Source organism: Mchenga conophoros, linkage group LG7 (assembly GCF_057382185.1).
Source record: "Mchenga conophoros isolate Kocher_MC1m ecotype Shallow Benthic linkage group LG7, M_conophoros_male_GT1.1, whole genome shotgun sequence".
In the NCBI taxonomy this organism is placed as follows: domain Eukaryota; kingdom Metazoa; phylum Chordata; class Actinopteri; order Cichliformes; family Cichlidae; genus Mchenga; species Mchenga conophoros.
The window spans coordinates 65,097,026-65,119,475 of record NC_140532.1 but is presented as its reverse complement, the minus strand read 5'-3'; the positions used below and the strand labels follow the sequence as shown (position 1 = coordinate 65,119,475).

At 38.8% G+C, this 22,450-nt stretch overlaps 2 protein-coding genes across 2 annotated transcripts; both read right to left on the bottom strand.

Annotated features, from left to right (window-relative positions):
• Positions 1–3,900: 3,900 nt before the first annotated feature.
• On the bottom strand, positions 3,901–5,667 carry LOC146571567 (uncharacterized). The gene is made up of 2 exons (XM_085280800.1): positions 5,591–5,667; positions 3,901–4,851 (listed from the first exon to the last, which is right to left on the bottom strand). The coding sequence occupies exon 2, from the start codon at positions 4,843–4,845 to the stop codon at positions 3,901–3,903; it is 945 nt and encodes a 314-aa protein (XP_085136926.1). The 5' UTR covers positions 4,846–4,851; positions 5,591–5,667.
• A 9,935-nt stretch (positions 5,668–15,602) lies between these two features.
• On the bottom strand, positions 15,603–22,030 carry LOC146571566 (uncharacterized). The gene is made up of 5 exons (XM_085280797.1): positions 21,905–22,030; positions 20,329–20,477; positions 19,203–19,270; positions 16,011–18,159; positions 15,603–15,904 (listed from the first exon to the last, which is right to left on the bottom strand). Exons 1-4 carry the CDS (start codon positions 21,929–21,931, stop codon positions 16,664–16,666), a joined length of 1,740 nt encoding a protein of 579 aa, XP_085136923.1. The 5' UTR covers positions 21,932–22,030; the 3' UTR covers positions 15,603–15,904; positions 16,011–16,663.
• Positions 22,031–22,450: the final 420 nt, after the last annotated feature.

The window sequence follows — 22,450 nt, the reverse complement described above, 5'->3', positions numbered from 1 at the left end:
CAAAATACCAAAGTGCATTACTGCATCACTCATCATGTTTTATGATGTTAGGCTGATATACACAGTAGGAAACACAGGGAGACTTCAAAACACGAGGAACAATGTAACACAGGTCAAAGACACACACACACACACACACACACAATGACAAGACTGGAGGAACAGAATAGGAATATAAAAGGAGATTAACTAAATACTATATAGACGAGACACACAGAGGCCATAGCCAAACATAACCTAAGAAGCAGGACTTGGAAGGCAAAAGACAAACAGAGAGTGGTGGAGGACATAACAAATGACATCAGGATAAATAGAAACAATACAACCTATATTACAAACAAAACGAAGCTTAAACACAAATGATCCTTATAAACAAAAAGAATGACAAACCCACTAAAAAAAACAACAACTATACAATGAAAAGAATGGGGAGAGACCAAGGGCACAAATAAACAGCATGGACAGACGGCAGGGGTACACACACACTCACAAAAAAATACACTTTTATGTGTTTGTTACTTTCCAGAGTTGAACCTCGTGCTGACAAAGGCCTGCAAAGTCAACATGCCAGAATTCTGTCAGTCCATCCTTAACAAGGGGACACTTGAAAGTGAGCTGGAGGGTCAGGTCATCCCTGCCTCAAACTTAAATACGAGCCACGGCTGACTTTGCTTTTCCAGAGTCCCACCTCACGTCCAAGTTTTTCACTTGGCAATCAGGACCTGTTTTACTGAGCATTTCTTGTTATGTTTCATCTGTCAGGTGTAGGTTATACGTTTACAGCTAAAAATATTGGAGTTGGGGTTATTTTGCTCATTTCCAGGTCTGTATTTTTATTAGTCGAATCTACTATAGTAGCTTTGCATGGATAAGAGCTCAAGATCAACTTTTTTCTTATACTGGGCCTTGATGCAGCTGCTCAGTCCATCACCTAGCTGAGCTGACATGTTTTAGCTCCTCCCCTCTTTAAAGCAACATTCTCATTGGTTGCCCATTATAAACAGAGGGTTAAATAACTAGTTGGGGGGGGGCTTCTGTGCCTGTGGCATTGTGGATATCACTGATACTGTTTCTCTGTGACATCATTAAGATCCCAGAGAAGACAAAAGACAGACAATGAGAGTTTTTTGACCTGAAATTTGACCTTTTGACTTTTGACTGCTGCACATCCGATGTACAGAAGCTCTCCACTTTCACTGTGACGCACACACAAACAGTTTTGAGCACATCAATGATTTATTTAGCTGGTTTGTTCGTCCAGTCACAACATCCTAACGCAGGTTTTCTCTTTCTGTCAGAGCAAACGTGTTTCTGTTCTGTCAGCAGTTTATTTTGAAACTGGAATCAACTGATTTTCATTTGTTCTTGTGTCCAGCAGGAGGCCCCAGAACTGATCTTAGTGTCTAGGTTTTAACTACCACTTGGTTTTGCTAAAGCAAGAAGTCTTTATTGTTACATTTTGGATGATTTAGAAAGGAGAAACATGTGACCTCCATTCCCACCTTAAAATATTGTCTCAGATTTCAATAGCCCCTCTATACATCATATATACAGTATATGAAAAAAAAAAAACACATCTTGATTGCTTAGGTTAGAATCCACTGTGGTGGTGTACAGAAGCAAAGATGGTATACAGATGTCCAAATACTTATACTTACTAACTCCACACTATTTAGAAACAATTACAGTTAATATCCAAACTGAGATGTTATAAGATGTGTGCTTTTTGTGAATCACAGAAAGTATATATTGATTTGCTTTGACTTTTCAGTCAGGCAACATCGGCGTTTCGAGAACATGGTGTGGGTGTACACTGACGTTTTCGACAGCTGTGAATGACACTGAAAGCTCTTAGCCTCATATCATCACTGACACACCTCATTGTTTTTGCATCATTCACTCTCTGCATGTGCAAACAGGATACCTCCCTCATCTTATAGACGTTTCCTGACTCAACTTTCTATTTCTCTGAAGTTCTTATGCGAAAGAAAAAGAAAGTCCTCTCATCCAGCCTTATGTGATTAAGAAAACAGAGCTTCTCCTTATTTCCTAATAATAAAGCATTTTTATTATTTATTCTTTGATCAGTATATAAATGAGAAATCTAGTTTTACTAGAAAAACTGAATGTTCACATGTCTGAATATTGTGTGTGCGCATGATCCAACTTCAACTTTGGTAGATTAGTGGGTGACAGTGTGAATGTGAGAAGATAACTCAAACCATCAAGCTGCATGATTTGAAAGTACGGATATTGATGGTTGAACACAGAACCATAATTCCATAATGGTGTCAGTTATTTGTATGTGATTTTGCTGATAGTAAATTATGTTTAACACTGATCAGAATATCTCATTAACTTTTTGACAGCCAGCCAGGTGAGAGCAAAAATACACTGAAATACCAACAAGTCACATTCTACTTGGCCAAGATGTGTCTGTTAAACACAGTGAGTACCAAATGTTTCAGGAAAATGGTCACCAAAATATGTGTTATCCGCCATGCAGTGATTTTTCTAAAGTAGTAATACCTGTGATGTTTGCAAAACATTGCAATGAAAATCTCACAGCTGTAAGTGGTGTGCATAACCATCATGCAGGTACACTGAATGGAGTAAAAGATTACATTTAGCTTCTAAGAGATGGACTGAAAGATAACTGTAAAATCACTCCATGTAGAACAGAGTGCTTAACGTATTTAGACAGTATTTTTATTTATTGCAAAACTTTCTGTCGCTATAAACTTGAATGAATGATTGAATATAGGTTTGATTCATTCTGAAGCCTCAGTGTTAGTGTTTTAGCAAACTGGAATGTTGCTGTTATTTTGGCAGCAGAAGTGACTGTAACTGGATGAGAGGTGAGAGGATGGCCAGCTGAATCCATAAAGTCTTCAGATAAAACGCTCAGACAGCTTGAATTTGATTGGATGAACGTACAAATGATTTATTATAGGTTCACCAGCAAAAGAAGTTGTAAATTACTTAAGAATAATAAAGCAAAATATATCAAACTGAAAAGAAATGCAACAGAAAGCAACAGAAGCTACTTGCACTAGTTTCTTACACGAAACAATTTTCCAAGACTGAAGTTACATTCACTATTTCCCAGTCACCAAGCATAACTATTGTACAGGCTGAAGACATTTCAGGAGAGATTACAGAAGTGATTCCCCCCAATCTAAGAAGATATTTTCCCAAAACAAAGTACTCACAACTCTTTTTATTATTATCTATTAGCTGCTAGCCTTTCTGGATTTTTTAAAATCATAAAATTGCCTTATTAAGTCGTAACCACAGACTGTATATAAAAGATGTAAAGACACACCATGCTGTCACTTAGAGCATCAATATTTGCATTTTAGCTGCTTGTATATTTGTTTTTTTGCAGTCAGATGTGACCACTTATATATCGCGTTTCGATGGTGGATGCTCATTTTAAACTTTTAAACCAAAGTTTCAAATGATGATCTGGGTAAGTACAAGTAATCTCTGTGAGCACAAAGCTCAGCCTTCATGATGCTTCACATGGTGTTTTTTCTATTCTTTGCTGCATGTGACACCAGTGAGAGGGTATAACCCTAATAAGGTCATGTCGGGCAGAAGTCCCAGCCACCAGCTGCACCAACTTTGTTCACAATGGCAGCCAATCAGGAGAAACACAGACAAATACAAATGAGTGATAATGGGTCCGCTTTAAAGATTAAAATGACCAAATAGTCACAAAACTCAGCATAACTGTGTAGCTGACATCGAAAAGAAGGCTTCGCTCATGATGTGGTTGATGTGAACCCATTGCAAGATGGTCCCAAATTGACCTTGACTGCAGTCTTATGTTTAGTTTCATTCTTAACTGTAAACAAGTTTAACAAACTTCCTTAGAAAAACCTTTGTGGGTTTTTTTTAGTTTAACATAGCTTCTTGACCACATGAGCTGGTGGGTTTTGAGCGAACAGTTCTGAAGACAGGCATGGTGTTCGCGTTGTCAGTGACTGACCCCTGGGAAATGGCTTGAATGACAGGGGTGGAGGCTATGTTGTTGTTAACGATAAAGTGAGATGTTGTAGTATTGTAGAGAGGCTGGGCTGCAAAAGGTGCAGACACTGGCATGGAGGGAAGTATAAGATTTGTAGGGCTAGACACTGGTGTGGGAGGAAGCTGAGGATATAGAGACCCTGACAACGGAGCAGGCTGACTCATAGAAGCTGTAGGACTGGACAATGGAGCAGGTGGAAGTATAAAACCTATAGGACTGGGCACTGGAAGAGGCGGAAGCACAGAAGCTGTAGGACTGGACACAGGTGTGGGAGGAAGCTCAGGATATAGCGGGCGTGACACTGGAGAAGGGGGAAATATAGAAGCTGTGGGACTTGACACTGGAGAAGAGGGAAGCATCAGGGGTGTGAGACTAGTATTAGCCATCATACTGCAAACCTCTTCCTCAGTACTTTGTTTTGAAACAGCTTCATACACCTTTTGCAGCATGGTGGTGTGCTCAATCTGCAGAGCACCAGAAAGGACCTGGAAGTTCTCTGTGAGCCTTTGGTTCACCTCGCTGAACTTTTCTTCAATGTTTCCAGCCTTGAAGAAGGTCTTAACAGACTTGGTTTGTGAGAATTTTGCTATCAGATCCTTGGCAGAATTCAAGATGACGTAGAGTTCCCTCAGAGCTCCATCAACAGTATCAGATATTTGGCTTGGATCACTCTGTGTGATGTTTAAAACCAGCCTTTCCACAGCTTTGACTCTTTCTGTAATCCTTCTGCAGCGCTCCTTATTGGATTTCATAGTGTCAGCCATCTTTTTGATGGTTGTGGTAAGTGACAAGATACCTTCAGCGTAGTCCATGATCAGCTGCAGAGAAAGTAAAACAGTTAACGTGACTGTAATGGTGCTACGGTGAAGTAAACTCAAACAGACTGAACTAAACTGAGCTGAACCTGATACAAACTTTATCCTTTTGGAAAGTATGTGTGTAAGGGGCTATTAGCCCCGCTATGTAGGGCTGAAGAAGTGCACAGGCTGCCCTGAACGACTAAAGGGTGGTGGGATCTGAGTCCACGACCCCCACCCCAGTGCAGTTGACCCCGATACTTACTTCTATAAGAATGGTTTTAGCTGTCTGGCTGCTACAGGCACAGAAGAAGGGCTCCAGGGCCCAAACCTGCGAAACAGCGACTGCCTGGAGTGCACTGTACTGTCGAATATTCTCAATATGTCACTTCCTCTTCGCTTATTCATACAGCCTGCTAAAGGCCCTACATGGCAGTTTTCCACAAGTTATATGTATGTGCCCTCACATGTGCACACAACAAAAAGGTTTAAAATCTCATGTCAGCTCTCGTGACACTACTAGCAGAGGCATGGCTGTGTCAAGCTAGTTAGGCAAACTAAAGTCATAAATCTTCCAGTCAGACGTATGAAAGTGTGTTCAGACTGAATGTGAGAGATATAATGCAAAGTGACTTAAGGATATATTTTACAATATCTTTGGTAACCTTTTCCAACTTCTCCTGCCCAAGACATTCTTAGAAAAAATAGAATGTGTGGTTACAAAGTGGAAAACTGCCCGTACAAGTAAAAAAAATCATACCTATTTTTTAGACTTGATTTCCCTTCAAGGTGGTCTCTTTGTGCACCTCTGCACTGCTTCCAGTCTGCCTCTTTTAGATCGCTCTGTGGAAGTCCAGGTGCAGCAGCCTGGTGGAGTACAAGAGCATCACAGTTATTTCCTTTATTACCACCCAGAGCTCACGAGCAAATGCAAAGGTCAGCTTTAGATAAGGGGGGTCTCGACAATAATAGCAATACAATGCTATAAGTATCCAAGTACTGCATACTTTTATGTATGTATGATATATACTACACTGATGAGGGAGTTCATTTCAATTCAATTCAATTCAATTCAATGTACTTTATATTGTGAGGTAAAGACCCTACAGCAGGGGTAGGGAACGTTGGTCCTTGAGAGCCGGTGTCCTGCAGGTTTTAGATCTCACCCTGGGTCACCACACATGAATCAATTGATTAGTTCGTTACCAGGCCTCTGGAGAACTTCAAGACATGTTGAGGAGGTAGTTTAACATTTAAATCAGCTGTGTTGGATCAAGGACACATCTAACACCTGCAGGACACCGGCTCTCGAGGCCTGGAGTTCCCTACCCCCACCCTACAGTAACATATAGTGGAGCTTCCACTCGGGCCCTTTGTGATTGTCTGCCCCACCCATTCCACACATGTGTATAGAGTCCTGCGTCCTCCTTGTCAGCTGTCAGTTCATCTGTTTGTTTCTTGTGCTCACCTTTTGTTCTTGCACCTCTGCGTGCTGCATTTCATCATGCTCAGGGGTTTGGATGGGCTTTTCCCGTCTTGTATACAATCAATTTCATAAGTACTGATCTCAGACATATTCTTTAACTCAAGTATTCACCAGAGCCTTTCATCACTGTGTCTGTGAAGATTACCTTTAAGGCTGTTTTTGCATCATGCAAACAACGAAATCTCGCCTATGAACAGCTGAACATTTTTCATTTTTCAAGTTGTAGATAAAACACAACATTTTTGTCTTTCGTTAAAAGTCAAAACAGACCTAAGTTAAAAAAGCTTAAACAATTATCCACAGTATGAGATGTCTTATGTGTGACGTCAGAAGAACATTTGAAATAAAATAAATTTCCACTGCTTCCATTACAGTTTGCAGATCACAGTGGTTTACAGTATTTTATGACTAACCAGCACCACTATTTGTCTTTAGGATTCAAACAATGTATCAAGAGCTATAAATACGTCTCCATCCTTTGCTAAGGCATGCTGCAGGCTAAACTGGAACCACTGGTGGTTCTGGCTCACAGGATGCACATTTATAATCCCTGTGTTAAAAACAAGTCTTCAACACTTAGTTTCACTTTTCATTTAAACTATTTTTCTTCATTAATGTTTGTGATGGACATCAAAAACTCCCCTTGCACTGGAGGATGTGATCTGCCGGCCTCACACTGCTATTTCATGATCTATTTTCCTACTTCATGTGCCGACATTAAGAGAGGAGTTGGTGGTAAAAAGACAAACTTCAGAAGACACCATCTTGATTTGTTTCGGTTGTTCTTTTGTGCTTTAGGAGCAGAATTATTAGGAGAGGCTGCTTGGATATAGATGATCTGGAAAAACTTTGAATCGATCATTTCAATGTTCAGATAGTGTGAAACTAATTAAGATGAGACACAGTGGTTCACTGTGAGTTTCTTTGTCTAAAAGAAGAATGCCTTGTAGGAAATTGTATTTGCTTTTGGGCGTAGACACTCCACTTGTTTCTCATAAACGTGAGCTTTCATGCCAATGACACGTTCTTAATTATGCTGCTTGCCTTTTCAGAACAGAAACTGGTGTAAAAATAAAGTGATATTGAAAAAAAACTCCTCATTTTCTTTCTTATTGCAGTTACTGCACTACATTATAGACTTTGGAGACATTAGCACTTCAATCTGTGGATGTAGACGGCACAGTAAACAGAAATCTAATGAACTCATTGACAAACTTTAATAAATAACAGCTATGACCAGAACAGTAAAACCTGACATTATTGACACATTCAGATTTTCACATTCAGTTTCACTGGTAAATGAGATTCTCATCCAGGGCCAGGCATTTATGCTTTACCGACATGTTCTGATTTAATGTCAAATGTGCATCTCGCACAGCTTTTTTTTCGCACAGTTGCTCCCATGTAATTCCCTTAAACAGTCGACAAACAGGAGATTTAGCTCAAAGAAACAGCCTGCTTTTAGCTTGGAAATGCAGTAAAAAAGAAAAGATAAATAAATAAAATTCTTTAACAAAAGTAAATACAATACAAAATGTAATGTCACACAGGAACACAGGATTAAAGATTGAGTTTGGTTATTTACCAGTCAGTAGATGTCATCAGCCTCCCTGCTCAGGTGTTGAGGAAAATGAAAGTCATTTTCATTCTCGGTTTTAAAGTGATGTCTCAAACATCTGTGGCATCTGTGTTTGTCAGTGTACAGCGACAGACTTGACTGTAATAAACCTGTTTATCCTGTAAAAACCAACATGCGTAAACTTGTGTTCAGCATCTAACGCGTTCACGTGAGAGATGTTACTACTGTAAATAACACGGGGCTGGAAACTAGAAGCTGGGAGTCAAATGTTGTGTTTTCATCAGAATGGTGCTTTGGCAATATAACAGAAGTTTAAATTGTCTCGAAGTTTTGACTAACAACACATTCCAACAAAAAAAAAGAAAAATCTGAACTAAAACTGAAACTTTGTAAAGCTTAAAATAAACCCTGAATAATTTATTTTATTTCCTTTTTTCCTCAGCTAATAAAAGTTTCCTATGGCCATTAGTTGTAATTTGAATATGACTGAACTGCTGCGTTTTGATGTGTTTAATATTTGACTCGTTTTTAGTGATTTTTCAGCAGTGTTGGGCAAGTTACTTTGAAAAAGTAATTAATTACAGTTACTAGTTACTTCTTCAAGAAAGTAACTGAGTTAGTAACTGATATTCTAAAAGTATGCTTTCTTCCATTTGCGCAACATCTCTAAAATGAGAAATATCCTGTCTCAGAGTGACGCTGAAAAACTAGTTCATGCATTTATTACTTCCAGGCTGGACGACTGTAATTCATTATTATCAGGATGTCCTAAAAACTCGCTGAAAAGCCTTCAGCTGATCCAAAATGCTGCAGCAAGAGTCCTGACAGGGACTAGAAAGAGAGAGCATATTTCTCCTGTTTTGGCTTCCCTTCATTGGCTTCCTGTTAAATCCAGAATTGAATTCAAAATCCTGCTCCTCACTTACAAGGTCTTAAATAATCAGGCCCCATCTTATCTTAATGACCTTGTAGTACCATATCACCCTATTAGAGCACTTCGCTCTCGCTCTGCAGGCCTACTTGTTGTTCCTAGAGTATTTAAAAGTAGAATGGGAGGCAGAGCCTTCAGTTTTCAGGCCCCTCTTCTGTGGAACCAGCTTCCAGTTTGGATTCAGGAGACAGACACTATCTCTACTTTTAAGATTAGGCTTCAAACTTTCCTTTTTGCTAAAGCATATAGTTAGGGCTGGACCAGGTGACCCTGAATCCTCCCTTAGTTATGCTGCAATAGACGTAGGCTGCCGGGGGATTCCCATGATGCATTGAGTTTTTCCTTTCCAGTCACCTTTCTCACTCACTATGTATTAACAGACCTCTCTGCATTGAATCATATCTGTTATTAACCTCTGTCTCTCTTCCACAGCATGTCTTTATCCTGTCTTCCTTCTCTCACCCCAACCAATCACAGCAGATGGCCCCGCCCCTCCCTGAGCCTGGTTCTGCCGGAGGTTTCTTCCTGTTAAAAGGGAGTTTTTCCTTCCCACTGTCGCCAAAGTGCTTGCTCATAGGGGGTCATATGATTGTTGGGTTTTTCTCTGTATCTATGAAGCGCCTTGAGGCGACTTTTGTTGTGATTTGGCGCTATATAAATAAAATTGAATTGAATTGAAGTAATTAATTACTTGAAAAATAACTATTGCGTTACTTTAAAAAACGTTTAACCCTCTGGGGTCCAGGGTATAATTGGCCATTTTTAACTACTTTTGATTTTCCCTCCACATTTTACCTTGTTTGGTATCATTGTTTTCAGCACAACCTCACGTGTCTGAATTTACAGTTATGTTTTCATTTTGACATACTGTATTAACACAATTGATCTAAAATCAGACAAAAAACATAAAATCAGAGTAGAAAAAGTTATATTTTTACTGTAACAACCACAAACATGTTTAATGATCATATTTCATAACTTTAAATGCAAATATAAATGTCAATTTTAAAATCCTATGCACAAGTTTTGCAAACAAAGTTATTTGCATCCATTTACCTTTTACCTTGATTTTTTTAACAACCATTTCAAACTATTTACAGAACAATCAGCTGTTCTGCATTCAATAAGATGCACACAAATTATTTGTGCCACTCCAAAAAAATAATTTCTGTCCACTATAAAGAAGAACATCACAGCCTGATACCTGCAGATCTGACAGCAGCAGGTGTATCACTCCTGTTTCTACCTGGAGACAGCAGTCGCCTCAAATCTCTCACATCTCAAAACTCGCTCTCTCTCTCTTTCTGCTCTCTCTCTCTCTCTCTCTCTCTCTCTCTCCGTCACTCCTAAAACTTCCCGTTTTTTTGTTTTTTAATTTTTGCTCATAAGCAGAGAGCGCTCGCTGCGCTGTCTTTAGACAGTAAACGTGACGGAACTATTGAGGAAAAAGCGCCGCGTATATCTTGTTTATCATGACTCTGGTTTTACGTGGCCGATCAACACAATTTATAAACTGGTATATGTCACCTTGTTGCTTTTTCTTTAAGTGGTCATGTGATTGGCTCACCACGACTACTTTATTCTTCATTTCTGTGCTGAACAGTCATTTTAAGATTAGCTAGTAAATAACAATTAGCTGATGTTGTTCATGAGACTAAAGTCATCTCACTGTGGTAATGTAAATATAATATGGCCAATATTATAGTTATTATATTAGTCATTATTAGCTATTACAGCAGTGAGTTTGAACTCTGTGTCAAACACTGAGCTTCAGTAAAGATTCAAGTTGCAGTTATTTACATGTCTTATCACCTTAAATCTTCACTCAAAGACAAGTATCTTTGACAGTGTATATATATATGTATCATATATAAGAGACAAATATTTTTCTTTTAATATGTTGGCATTACTAAATTTGGCTCATTGCTTACATATATGTGTAAAAAGCAAATGTACGAGCTGTGATAACTGTGTCTGATAGAATGAAGAGTAGACTGATATATTAAATATTCCTTTATTGGGTGAGAAAATCAGACCATGTCATAACTGCTGTAAGTCACACAGAATAGACATCAGAGCCTTAAACAGGCTGACGTCTGCTAAATGGGTCAAACTGGGCAGAAAGTCTACAAACACATAACATCCTTATAGAATATGATGTAACACTATAGATCAACTTACCTCAGAATACATAAAGCAAATAAACAGTCACAGCAATATGATGCAACAAACACAGCAGTGCTACTGATCCAAAATACTCAAAGCTTCATAGAACTGAAACAAACATTTATTTTTAGCTCCATTCTGCTGCTGATACAGACTTTAGGTTTCTGAATGTTAAACTTTGATTATGGCAAAGCTGTGAAAACGTGTGACCTTAAATGACTGGATTTACACCTGAGCTTGGAAAATTCTTCCTTTTTTTGTTTTTGTCAGACACTGAATGTGATCATAAGTTTATATCTTACTGAGTAGTAACAGAAGTCTGCTTTTTAAATAAAATTTATGAGAGCTTGTTTGTACACAGTATGTTTTTTCTTTGTTTGTTTTTTTGTCTTTTGTTTTTTGGATTTTGATATTTTTCTCCCACACTGAAAACACTGATATAATTATATTAATATTACCTAATAAGACTGTTTCAGGACAGACAGTTAGTTATGTTAAACTTTCCTAGCAGTCCTTCACAAACAGGGAACAGTCTGTCTATTCTCTCCATCTGTCAGCTGCTGCTGGCTCTTCCTCCTCCTCTTCCTCACATACTGCTGAGTTTGTCCTGGTGGATCATCAGGGGTGCAAAGCCTCACAGATGATGTGCAGCAGTGGGTCCCTCAGTCTGTCCTCACTCTGGACACTTGCAGTCGTCACACATGGAAATCAAATGTGTGATAAGCTGCAGGATTCAAACACAAGTGTAACTTATAAACACACGTTCATACTTTTATTCCACAATCAGAGAGAAAGAAACAGAGAGAGAGTGCAGGACAGACAGACAGGTGACAGTCTCAGGTGTACACACTGCTACAAAACAGGACAAGAGAAGCAGGATTTAGTGTTTGTGTTATTACGAGTGCTAAACAAGAAGAGTTCCCAGATGGTACAGTGGACACATGTGTGACTGCTGTGATTAAAGCATCTTTCTTTCAGCTTAACGAGTGAACCGTCAGCTCGTTCAAACACACGTTAAAGTCCGTTTGGCTCGACACCACCGAACAGAGGCAGCAATATAACACAGCTCACATTAACAGTGCAGTGGATCCTGCTTATGCCGTGATATTCAGGACTGCAAACCGAGCAGCATCACTGACTTTCAGCTTGTTGTATTTGACCTGTATCCTGACCTGTTCCACTGTGACACTGGGAGATGATTGGAGGTGAGGGTGGGTGGGTGGGGGTGGGGGTGGGGGGGTTGTGGGCTGGTCAAACCTGTTGAAGAAGTTAACAGTTAGTTTATGTTATATATTTTATGCTTTTTGTTGACTTTTGAGAGCTTAAGTTGATATTTTAAAGCAATCAATTCACTGCATTTCATTTATGACATTATTGTAGAGTCTATAAAGCTATAAAATGCACAGCTCCTTCCGGCATGGCCGAAAGAGAGCTGGCCTAGCAGTCACACAGCACAGCTCATGGTTCTTTGTATTTGTAATATGGTAGACTAATGTGCCTGTGTTAATTCAGCTCCATATTGTTGTGTGAAGTTGCACTGGGTTGGGAGTGGTTGTGTGTGTGTGTCACATTTTTGGTGAGCCAATGGCTGTAATGGGGTTGGACTAATTAGAGGCAGGTGTACTTGACTGCACTGATACACTGGTCTACTTATAGCCCACACTACAAACACTGCTGTGCTTTGTCTCTCTGTGCAGGTATGTAATGTGATGAAATCTGATATGTTTGGGCTGGATGGGTTTTGCGCTATGAATTCTATGGTGAATGTGTCATTTTGTCTCTCTGTGCAGGCCAGGGCCTATTATATGCCACACAGAGGCTGGAGTGACCACTGGCTATATACTTGCAGGGTGGTGGGTCTCAGAAGACAACTTCTAACCCTGTTGAGGTTCAACACGTGGAGTGCAACTGGCAGTGTGGCATAGCTGGCTCTGGCCTTGGGACTGTGCGTTTTACTTGATTCATAAATGGGACACTGGACTGTTTTATCTTTTATCTTTTGATTATTTGTCAATAAATTATCTTTTAGAATTTTATTGACTGTCATCTTTTTGCCCACAGCTAAGACGGTTGGACAAAAGGACCCCCTGATGATCCTCTAATCGCTAAGAGGATCATCAGGTGGTCCTTTTGTCCCTCTGGATGGGGATACTCCCACTAGGTTTATATCTGGGACTCTCCACCATTTGACCTTAGAACTGAAGAAGCTTCTCGGATGAGAGGTGAAACGTCTTCAAGTAACTTAAAGAAGTCCAGACGCTTTTCTTTGCAAGCTCCTTTGACTTCATCCATGGGCAGCAAAATTCCAAACTAATCAATACACATGCACCTCAGCAAATTGTAAAAGGGCAAAGCAATTTAAAACTTACAGTTTTTTGACTAATGTAGGTTTCCTGCAAATGGAGCCTTAGCTTGACGCTCCGCTCCTTGATAGTTTCTCAATATTTACTTCAAAAGTCCAAACAGGTAAACAGCAACAGAATTCCAAATTATGAAAACTTATAAAGCTCAATTCAAAATGGACAAAGAGAGATTGCCAGGTCCACTCTCCCATAAAACGATTCAGCTGACTTTATTATTGTTTTCTGATTATTATTATTTGATTTTGAGTTTTCTTTGCCCTTACTAAGTTGCTCTAATAAAATATCCTGCAATTAAAGTCTAAATTGTGGACATTGTGGACTTCTGTGAAATAGGACAAGAAATCTGAGTAGTAATCTTTATTTATATAAATAACTCTTACCGATTACACCAGCCTTTTAAGTATAAGAGTCACTTGAGGCCTACTGTCCAGACCCCTCATTAACCCGTTTGATTAGTAAATGCACCGATATATGGAAGAGCTATCGTTAACAGGTGTGACTGGTAAGATTTGACTTGTAAGGATGCACAGGTTTTTGATTATGTTATCAGTGGATCCAAGGAACACACCTAAACACCAAGTTTGTTAAAGCTGGGCTATTCCCTTCACCCACACTGGCTCCATCTGAGCTCTGCATTACCTCAGAGAGCCAAACAGATGTGTATAGGTTGCTGGTCCTGAAGATCGACAGGCTCAGCTGATTTATTCCTCTGTTGTTACACCAACAACAGACTGTACACCCACTTTGTCTTTGCTAAACTCTTACTTTAAATTCTTCCCTATATATTTTCATTTTACCACCAGTATTTTAGAATATACTTTGGCTAGGCCTCTCCAAATCCTTTGTTTGTCTGTTTTTTAATTGTATTTTTTTTTTATTAATGTATTTATTTATGTTTTGTTTTGTTGAGGTAATTCAGAAGTGGACTCGAATCATTGCCCTGCTGCATACCTTGAGTGTGTTTGAACTTATATATTATATGTAGTGGCTTGCAAAAGTATTCGGCCCCCTTGAACTTTAACACATTTTGTCACATTACAGCCACAAACATCAATCAATTTTATTGGAATTCCACGTAAAAGACCAACACAAAGTGGTGCACACGTGAGAAGTGGAATGAAAATCATACATGATTCCAAACATTTTTTACAAATACATAACTGCAAAGTGGGGTGAACTTTCTGTTAATGGTACTCATGGCCATTGATCAGTGATTGTTGATCAATGGTCACGAGAATTTGCATAATTAAGATGAAGGAACTGACCTCCCAGCCCATTGTTCCTTCAGTGGGCTGGTTTCAGTCATTATGCAAATGTAGTGTTTATAAGATTTGGGAAACCTGCAGTCAGCTGAGACTGAAGAAGTCACCTGGATGAGTGACGAAATGTTTCTCCCACTGAAAACACTGCGTCCAGATGAACAGAATTATCTTTTGGAGATTTACTTAGCTGTATGATTAAGAATGCATGAAGACGTCTGGCAATGTTCACATTCTGTTTAACTTTAAGTGGCGCAGACTAATGAAGTAGTCTAGTGACAAAAATTACAAATAGTTTTTTGAAATGAAAGTTGTTTATTGAAAACAAAAATTAGTGAAGGAATTATTGTGAATAAGTTTATTATCTAAATAAAGTTGCTGCTAGCCTTTTCTGTCATTGTTTTGTTTAGATGGGGAGTGAAAATATTTCTTTCTGACATGTGGGGAATGATGTAAAAAGTTTGAGAACAATTGATGTGGTCTCGTGTCCAACAGGAGGCACCAGCTGCTTTGTAATAAATTGCTAGTATGGGGTAGTTTAGAATGAATAAGTTGCCCTAACTTAGTCATTTTAAGTAAACCTTAGTTTTTATGAGGCAGCGAGTTTGCATAATTTTTTTGAGTTCTGGGAACTAATTCGATTTGACAGCGCTGATGCTGGGTTTGTCTTATACCTTTATTGTGAAATGTAACTATATAACATTTGGAAGGTTTTTATTATTGTGAGCTCAAAAATTGAACTTTGCAGGAGTGCTGGACTTTTTTCATAATTAACAAGCTAATTTTTATAAGTTACAAATTCATTAATGTATCTGTTACTAGCAGATTTGTTGTTTTACTGGAATTTGGATTTTTGTTTGGTTTTAAAACCTGTTCCCTTTGAAATGTTCACCTTTACTAAATTTAGTTTGGTTTGTGGTTGTGGCTCACATCTTTGACACAGGGAACCAGAACACATGGATTTAAATGCAGACTCAGACGAGTGACACAAGTTTCAATGATTTTTATTATAAGTAAAAGATGGCACAGAGCCAGAGGATCCAGTCCAGCACACACACCAGGAAGGAACTGAGAAGGAGACAAGAATCCAAATTAAGGACACTAGGAGAGTTTCCTTCTACAGAGAGGTGATGTAATCCTGATTTACTGCTTCTGGAGTGTAAAACATCGTGCAGGATGGAGGAGAAACCGATGTTTGAGCACACTGCTGGTTGTTGAGAGCAGGTCTGTTGACTGAACTCCACCAGCTGATGGAGCTGTGCTCACTGGACTGGAGAATCCTGCCACTCACTAACACACAAACCAACAGGAGGAGGCAGCAAGACAGAGAACAAAGATGAGATTTTTCTGTTCCAAGCTACAAGATATTATTACAGTTTATAACTCATTAACCCACCTTTGGTGTGAGCAGCCTCGGCCATTAATGATCAGCGCATCAGCTCTGCTACCTCGTAGGAGTCCTCGTTGAACACCTCCAGTCTCAGCTCCAGATTCATCCACAGATCCACGTGAGCCCCTCGGCACGCTACAGTCACCAGGCTGTTTGCTCTCAGAGTTCAGCTCCCCTGGATTACTGACTACCTGACAGGCGGCAAACTGCAGTCTACGGCTGTTACTCTGGACGTATATAAATATCTATTAAATTATATATCTTATGATATATAATTTAATATTTTTTTAAAAAAATGTTTTTTAATTTTTTTCATTTATTTAGAATAAATGAATATACATTATTTATTATACATCCAATTCTAGATTTATAGATATATAATTTTATAAATTAGAGGGAGTATTGTTCCCACAACTATTATGAAATTGGAATTCATGTGTTTTTTCTCTAATGTTTCACTGTCGTTCACCAGTTCACACCAGTCCCTTAAAAGACTGTCTCTACATTCATCTTGGATCATTGGGGGAAATATGAAAGAGAAATTGTGTTTTCTCCACGTTGTAAATGTGTTTCATGTGGACAAAAGGATAATTTTTGCATTATTTTCAGCACAGACACATAAAATTCTTTTAATTATAATTGATTTAGAGTCGTCTCAATCATTGCAGATTCAGAGGGATGTGGCAAAGGTTTAGATGTCTGTTGTTCCCACAAGAGGACTTAAGATTTTGGTTAATAATTTCAACTAACCCAACATTAAAATTCAGGGTTATTTTTTGTCTCATGTTTGACATGGCATTGTCGTTCACCAGTACTAACCAGTCCCTTAAAAGACTGTCTCTACATGCATCTTGGATCATTGGGGGAAATACGAAAGAATAAATTGTGTTTTCTCCACGTTGTAAATGTGTTTCACGTGAACAAAAGGAGTTTTTTGCCAGTGTTTTCAGCACAGACACATAACATTCAATTTTCTTACGGCAGCTGTCTTTTTCTTCTTTTTCACTAAGTTTCCTGATATTTTGGAAGATTTTACGTGTGACTGTGAAAGACTTCAGTTTGAAGTAATCACGCTTACATCTTTGACTGTCTTCATAAAACACACCGCATGGACCTAACATGTTGGGAGATGAACAGGTGAGAGTTTGGAAACAATTTTGTCCACTTAATCCGTAAAATTGTGTGAATGCTACAGTTGTGGAAAATCCATATTTACAGCGCCAGAGATAAGCTTTTTCGTGAAGTAGAGAAGTACAACCTAAACATGGACTATTGAATGTATAAATCAGAATAGTCTCCACTAAATTTCCATTTTGTTGCAAAAAAGGTTCAAAAGCTTCACATAAACGAGGCTCGCTGTGCTTTATTTTTCCAGGAATTTCCTTTTTTTCATAATCTGGCTCAAATGCTGGAGAAACAATGATATTTTTACTATGTTTCATGACAACAATAACAAATGCATACTGCTTATGTCCATGAATCTGAAGGTACTCTTTGAGGAATGGAAAAAATCTGTTTGCATCAACACTTGGAATTTTTTCTGGAATTGTTTTCTGCATTTCTTTGATTGAATGATAAAATTTCTCTTCATTTTTATTCTGTTGACAAATCGATTCACTTTCATCCTTAAACAGCTTCATTTTTTGCTGCTCTTCCGTACTACAAGTATTACATTTGTTGTAGTGTAAATTTGGTAGAATTTTATTATGATGTTTTGCTTCGGCTGCTGTCAACATCTCGGAAAAATTGTGTGTATTGAAAATTTCGGATAAAAAAAAAATTTGATTACCAGATATGTGGAGAATCTTTGAACGGAAAGGATTGATAGAGTTTGGATAGGCAGGATTTCTTTTTGGTTTAACAGCAAGATCATCCGGAAATGACAACTTTCTTTTGAGAAAGTGACTATTTTTGGATACAAGAAGATTATTATGGCCATTTTTATGGGTAGAGTTTTCAGCTTCTTTAATTTTGAATTCAAACTTTTTGCCATTTGCAAATGATTTTTGTAAAAGATTTCCAAAATATAATTGTTGCGCTTTTTTGCTAGCAAAGGTGCTGATCTGGGTTGATTTTTTAAATTTATATAACTTGTATTTGAAAGTGAATTTGAACTTATCTTCTATTTTCTGGTGCCAGGGTGCAGATCTCTTCACTAAAGAAAGAGAGGACAAAAAGGCGTGATGAGAACATTCACAGCTGCTAGAAACTGGAATTCAAAGGTTGATTTGTCCAAATGACAAAAGAGATGTCACAATGCAGCAACGACCACGTTAAGCAACATTTCCCGAAAGGTTAAAACACTTTGGAAATAAATAAAAACACAATCCAATGATATTAAACTGAAAAAAAAAATATCTATTTTTACTATGTTTGTACTATTACAAAACAAAACAAAGCTTCTCATTGGACAAGAAAAAAACAAGCTGCTTGAGTGCAGACACAATAATTTGCTGGAGTCAAATTCAAAATAAGATTTGGCTTAATTTTCAAAATAATTTGTCTCTCTATGTAATTAAATGTTGCTCACAACTTCAAAATGTAAAAACAAAATGATTCTGGTCCCACAGAGACATTTTCAGTGTCAGGGGTTCGGTTTCTCTGCTCTCTGTGTCTGGTGTTTTGCCCCGGGTCCTTGGGCTCGTCTCTCATCCCGCCTTTGATTGTGCGCACCTGTGAGGCTCCACCTGTTCCTGACCACCTGGCTGATAAGACCACTATTAAGCTGAGGTTGAATCCTGTCTTCGCTGGATCGTTGAACTGCAACCCTGACTATCGTTTCTCTGTGTTTGTGTGACATTGTCCCTCGTTGTGCTTTGCCTGACCTCCCAGTATCTCTGTGCACAGGTTTTGGACCCCACCAGTGGTGTGGTTGAGAGCACTGTAAATATTGGACAGGTTGGACCCCCCTTGGACCACTAACTCCCTGGCACATTTGCTCACTCATTGTAAATAAACGCACTGAACTGCCAAACCGAGTCTGCGACTGAGTCGCCTGTCTCTTTCTACGTGACATTCAGAAGCAGTTTGTTAACCAGAACCTGTGATATATATTATATATAAAACTAGGGCTGCATGTAACATGTAAATCATGTAATAATACGCTCCACTAGAACACCCAAACACCCAGACAAACTTTGACTTTACGGTTGTTTTTTAAAATAGTACACTACATTAGATTTTTCACTTCCAACCCACCTTTGGTGCGAATAGCCTCGCAGCTGTAACGTGCCAGCTTTCTCATCTTTCTCATTTGCCTTTTCGGCCTGAAAAAAGACAAAGATTTGAGATTATTTTCAACTTGATTTGAGGAAATGCAGTCTATGAAAACAGATCAAAAAGTAAGAAAAAACTATGTAATTTTATAACAAAGTGTAAAAAATGACTGCAATTCTGGTTATGCAATACTTCTGTTAAACACCTTAAATTAATGCTAAACGTCTGAACTTCAACCACATCTTGATTGCTTTAATTCACTGTGGTGGTATACAGAGGAAAAACTCTCCCAATACCTATGATCTTATCACCTGAACCAGGAAACAATAATGTACAACACTCTCACTTTCTGTTTTGTTTCTCTGAAATCCCTGACATCATCACGAGAAAAACCTGTGTGGGTGTGCTTTAATGCTTTGTCAGTTATTTGAATAGATAAAGCTAAATGTGTTCCAAAAGGAAGAAGAAGGATATTTTAACTTGAACTGCGAACTGCAGTGTAGAAAAGTGCGAGAACCTCAAATTTGTAATGAGGCACAGCCGAGTACTTGAACAAATCGGTGAGGCTGAATATTTAACCTCAGTTTTAATGGTCTGCTGTAAGTCCATCAAAGTCCATCAAAGAAAGTTTTGCATTCTTCCTGACAGACACCTCAGAGTCTGCCTGACCTTCTCCTCATTCTTCCAGGTAACGACTTCCACAAAGCAGCAGGCTGGAAGAACCATCAGGTTTTGTGTTCTTACAGCATGGTCAACATGACATGTGAAATTAAATATATTAAAGATGAGCCCACCTGGCTTGTCTTGGGTTTAGCTTCTTGGCAAGTGAAGGAACTTGAGGTTCTTACAGTTAGTTCAATCTAGGAAAAGCCTCTCTGCTCCCTCTGGGTGGATCTATTCCTCCAGAGCCACCTTGAGTAGGTTATAGTCACCCACCCAAAGAGGACTTCATACAATTTTCCATCTTTTTGACAAACATTCAGGCTTTTGTTTTACTATAGATTTTTCATACCCATTCTCTTTGCAATTTTTGCAATACCTATGATCCTAACTGCATACTATTTAGAAACAGTTATAGTTAATATCCAAACTGTTATAAGATTCTTGCCTTTTGTGGATCCCAAGGGTACATGCTGAATTGACTTTGAGGTCAAGCAACATCAGTTTCATTAACTTGGTGTTGGTATAGATGGTATACACTGAGATACACGGTTGATTGACTGTGCATTCAGTGGACGCTGATGTGATGACTTCAACCTGAGAAAAAACAATATTACATGTTACAATATTACAGTCTTACAGCACTTTGAATGACGCTGAAAGCTGCTAGCCCCATATCATGTCAGACACACCTCGTTGTTTTGCATCATTCACTGTTGTCTGCATGTCCAAGCAGGTTACCGCCCTGCAGTTTTACAGAAGTTTCCTGACTCAACTTTCTGTTCCTCGGTCTTACACAAAAGAAACTGAATGCCGTGAGATGACTTGTTGGGAATATAAATGACGCAGTCATGTTGTGCCATTCATATTCAAAATGTAATGTAGTTTTACCCAAATACTGAGTAGTCCGTACATCTATATGAGAGAGGGTGTCAGGAGCATCCTGAGCTTATTGCATGTTGCTCTTTGTATCATATTTGTATTGAGATTTTTGGTTTTTCCTTTATTATGATTTATTCCCTGAGGTTTCTCTTGTGTGTTTGTCTCCTCCCCGTGTGTTTGCATTTGTCTCTCGCCCCTCCGTGTGTCTTGTGTCTCCATGTTTTCATCTCTTTTTGCCCGCTCTGTGTCTTAGTCGTGTCACCGTGTTTAGTCTCACCTGTCTTGCCCTGCTCCTCTCCTCGTGTTTCATCTTTTCCCTCCCTGTTCATGCCGGCCGCTGTGTCAAGCCTGTGTGTTTCCTGTTTTATTTTGACAGTCTTGCGTCCCATGTTCAATGTGTTCTGCTTTGCGTCGCTCTGTCTCGTCACCTTTAATTTGTCCCAGCTTTCCCCCCATGTGTTTCCACTTCCCCGATCACCCTCTTGTGTGTATTTATTGTGTCAGTTTTGCCTTGGTCTTCGTCGGTGTGTTGTGTTCCTCCCGGGAGTTGTCTGTGTTTCTTCCAGTGAATCCCTCCTCGTGTTTCTGTGTTGCCTCCAAGATTTTTCTAGTGTTCCAAGTTTTGTGTTTACTTATTTAGTTCTCACAGTTTAGGTGTTTCTCGGTTTAGTTTTTTGTTATTTTGGATTTTTCCTGTCTGAGTTCACATTTTGAAAATCTGCCTAAATAAACAGCTCGCCCTTAGTTAACCACTACCTTGTCTCCTGTGGTCTATGTTTGGGTCCTCGTACAAACCTCACACGATCTGCACTCACCAAGAGATCGTGACAGAGGGACAGAGCTCTGTATTCATATAGACATATAGAGAGATTTATAGATGTATGAAAAACTAACACATTTACATTAATAGTTTGGCTTCTTTTTGTCTAATAGCTTTAACCCTGAGTGTTTTGTGCTGATTCAGCCATGGTTTTTTTTTTTCATCCGACTGTCTGAGCTGCCCCACAAACTCTTATTTGTATCTTTAACCCTTGTGACATTTCTCTAGTAATTATAGTCACAAGAAGGAATAAGTCAGATTATTCCTTCTTGTGACTGGATTATAATTCAAAGAAAAGATTCAAATAAACAAAGAAACTTACCTTCGAGGTAGCAGAGCTGATGCGCATTTCAAAAAGGGCAGTTTTGGGAGGTCGGACAGAATTTATGAGGATTCCTGATCATGTGGTCAGCCTAACTCCTCCCCTCCTTCCTGGTTTTTTCACAACTCTCACAGCTTTCAAAACAGCGCTGTGTGTGTTATGTGATCACTTCTGCTAACCACTGAAGGCGTATCTACTATGTAGGACTTCATTTCAGTAAAAAAAAAACAGACATTACATGTTTACAAGCTCTCAGCACTCAAACCAGGAAACCTTAATGTACAACACGACGACTTTCAGTTTTGTTTCTCTGAAATCACTGTCGTCATTGCAGGAACACTCTGGACATTCTTAAGTGCTTTGTGGGCAAACTGAAAAGTGTTATATTGCCTTCATAAGGTCTACTTTAGAGCTGGGGTGAGTCAATATTAGTGTACACTCTGCAAAACACCATTGTAATGTTCTGGGTGAACCACAATGAGTCTGAAAAAAAGAGTTTAAATGTTACTTTTAAGCTGCCATCAGCAGGTTTAAACAGAACGCAGC

Excerpts from the sequence above, each read along its gene's own strand:
- LOC146571567 (XM_085280800.1), bottom strand. The coding sequence starts at position 4,845 with ATGGACTACGCTGAAGGTATCTTGTCACTTACCACAACCATCAAAAAG.
- LOC146571566 (XM_085280797.1), bottom strand. The coding sequence starts at position 21,931 with ATGCGCATCAGCTCTGCTACCTCGAAG. Across the intron at positions 19,271-20,328 it reads ACCCTTGGGATCCACAAAAG|GCCGAAAAGGCAAATGAGAA; the intron begins GCAAGAATCTTA and ends GTCTTTTTTCAG. Across the intron at positions 18,160-19,202 it reads CGAGGCTATTCGCACCAAAG|TGAAGAGATCTGCACCCTGG; the intron begins GTGGGTTGGAAG and ends CTCTTTCTTTAG.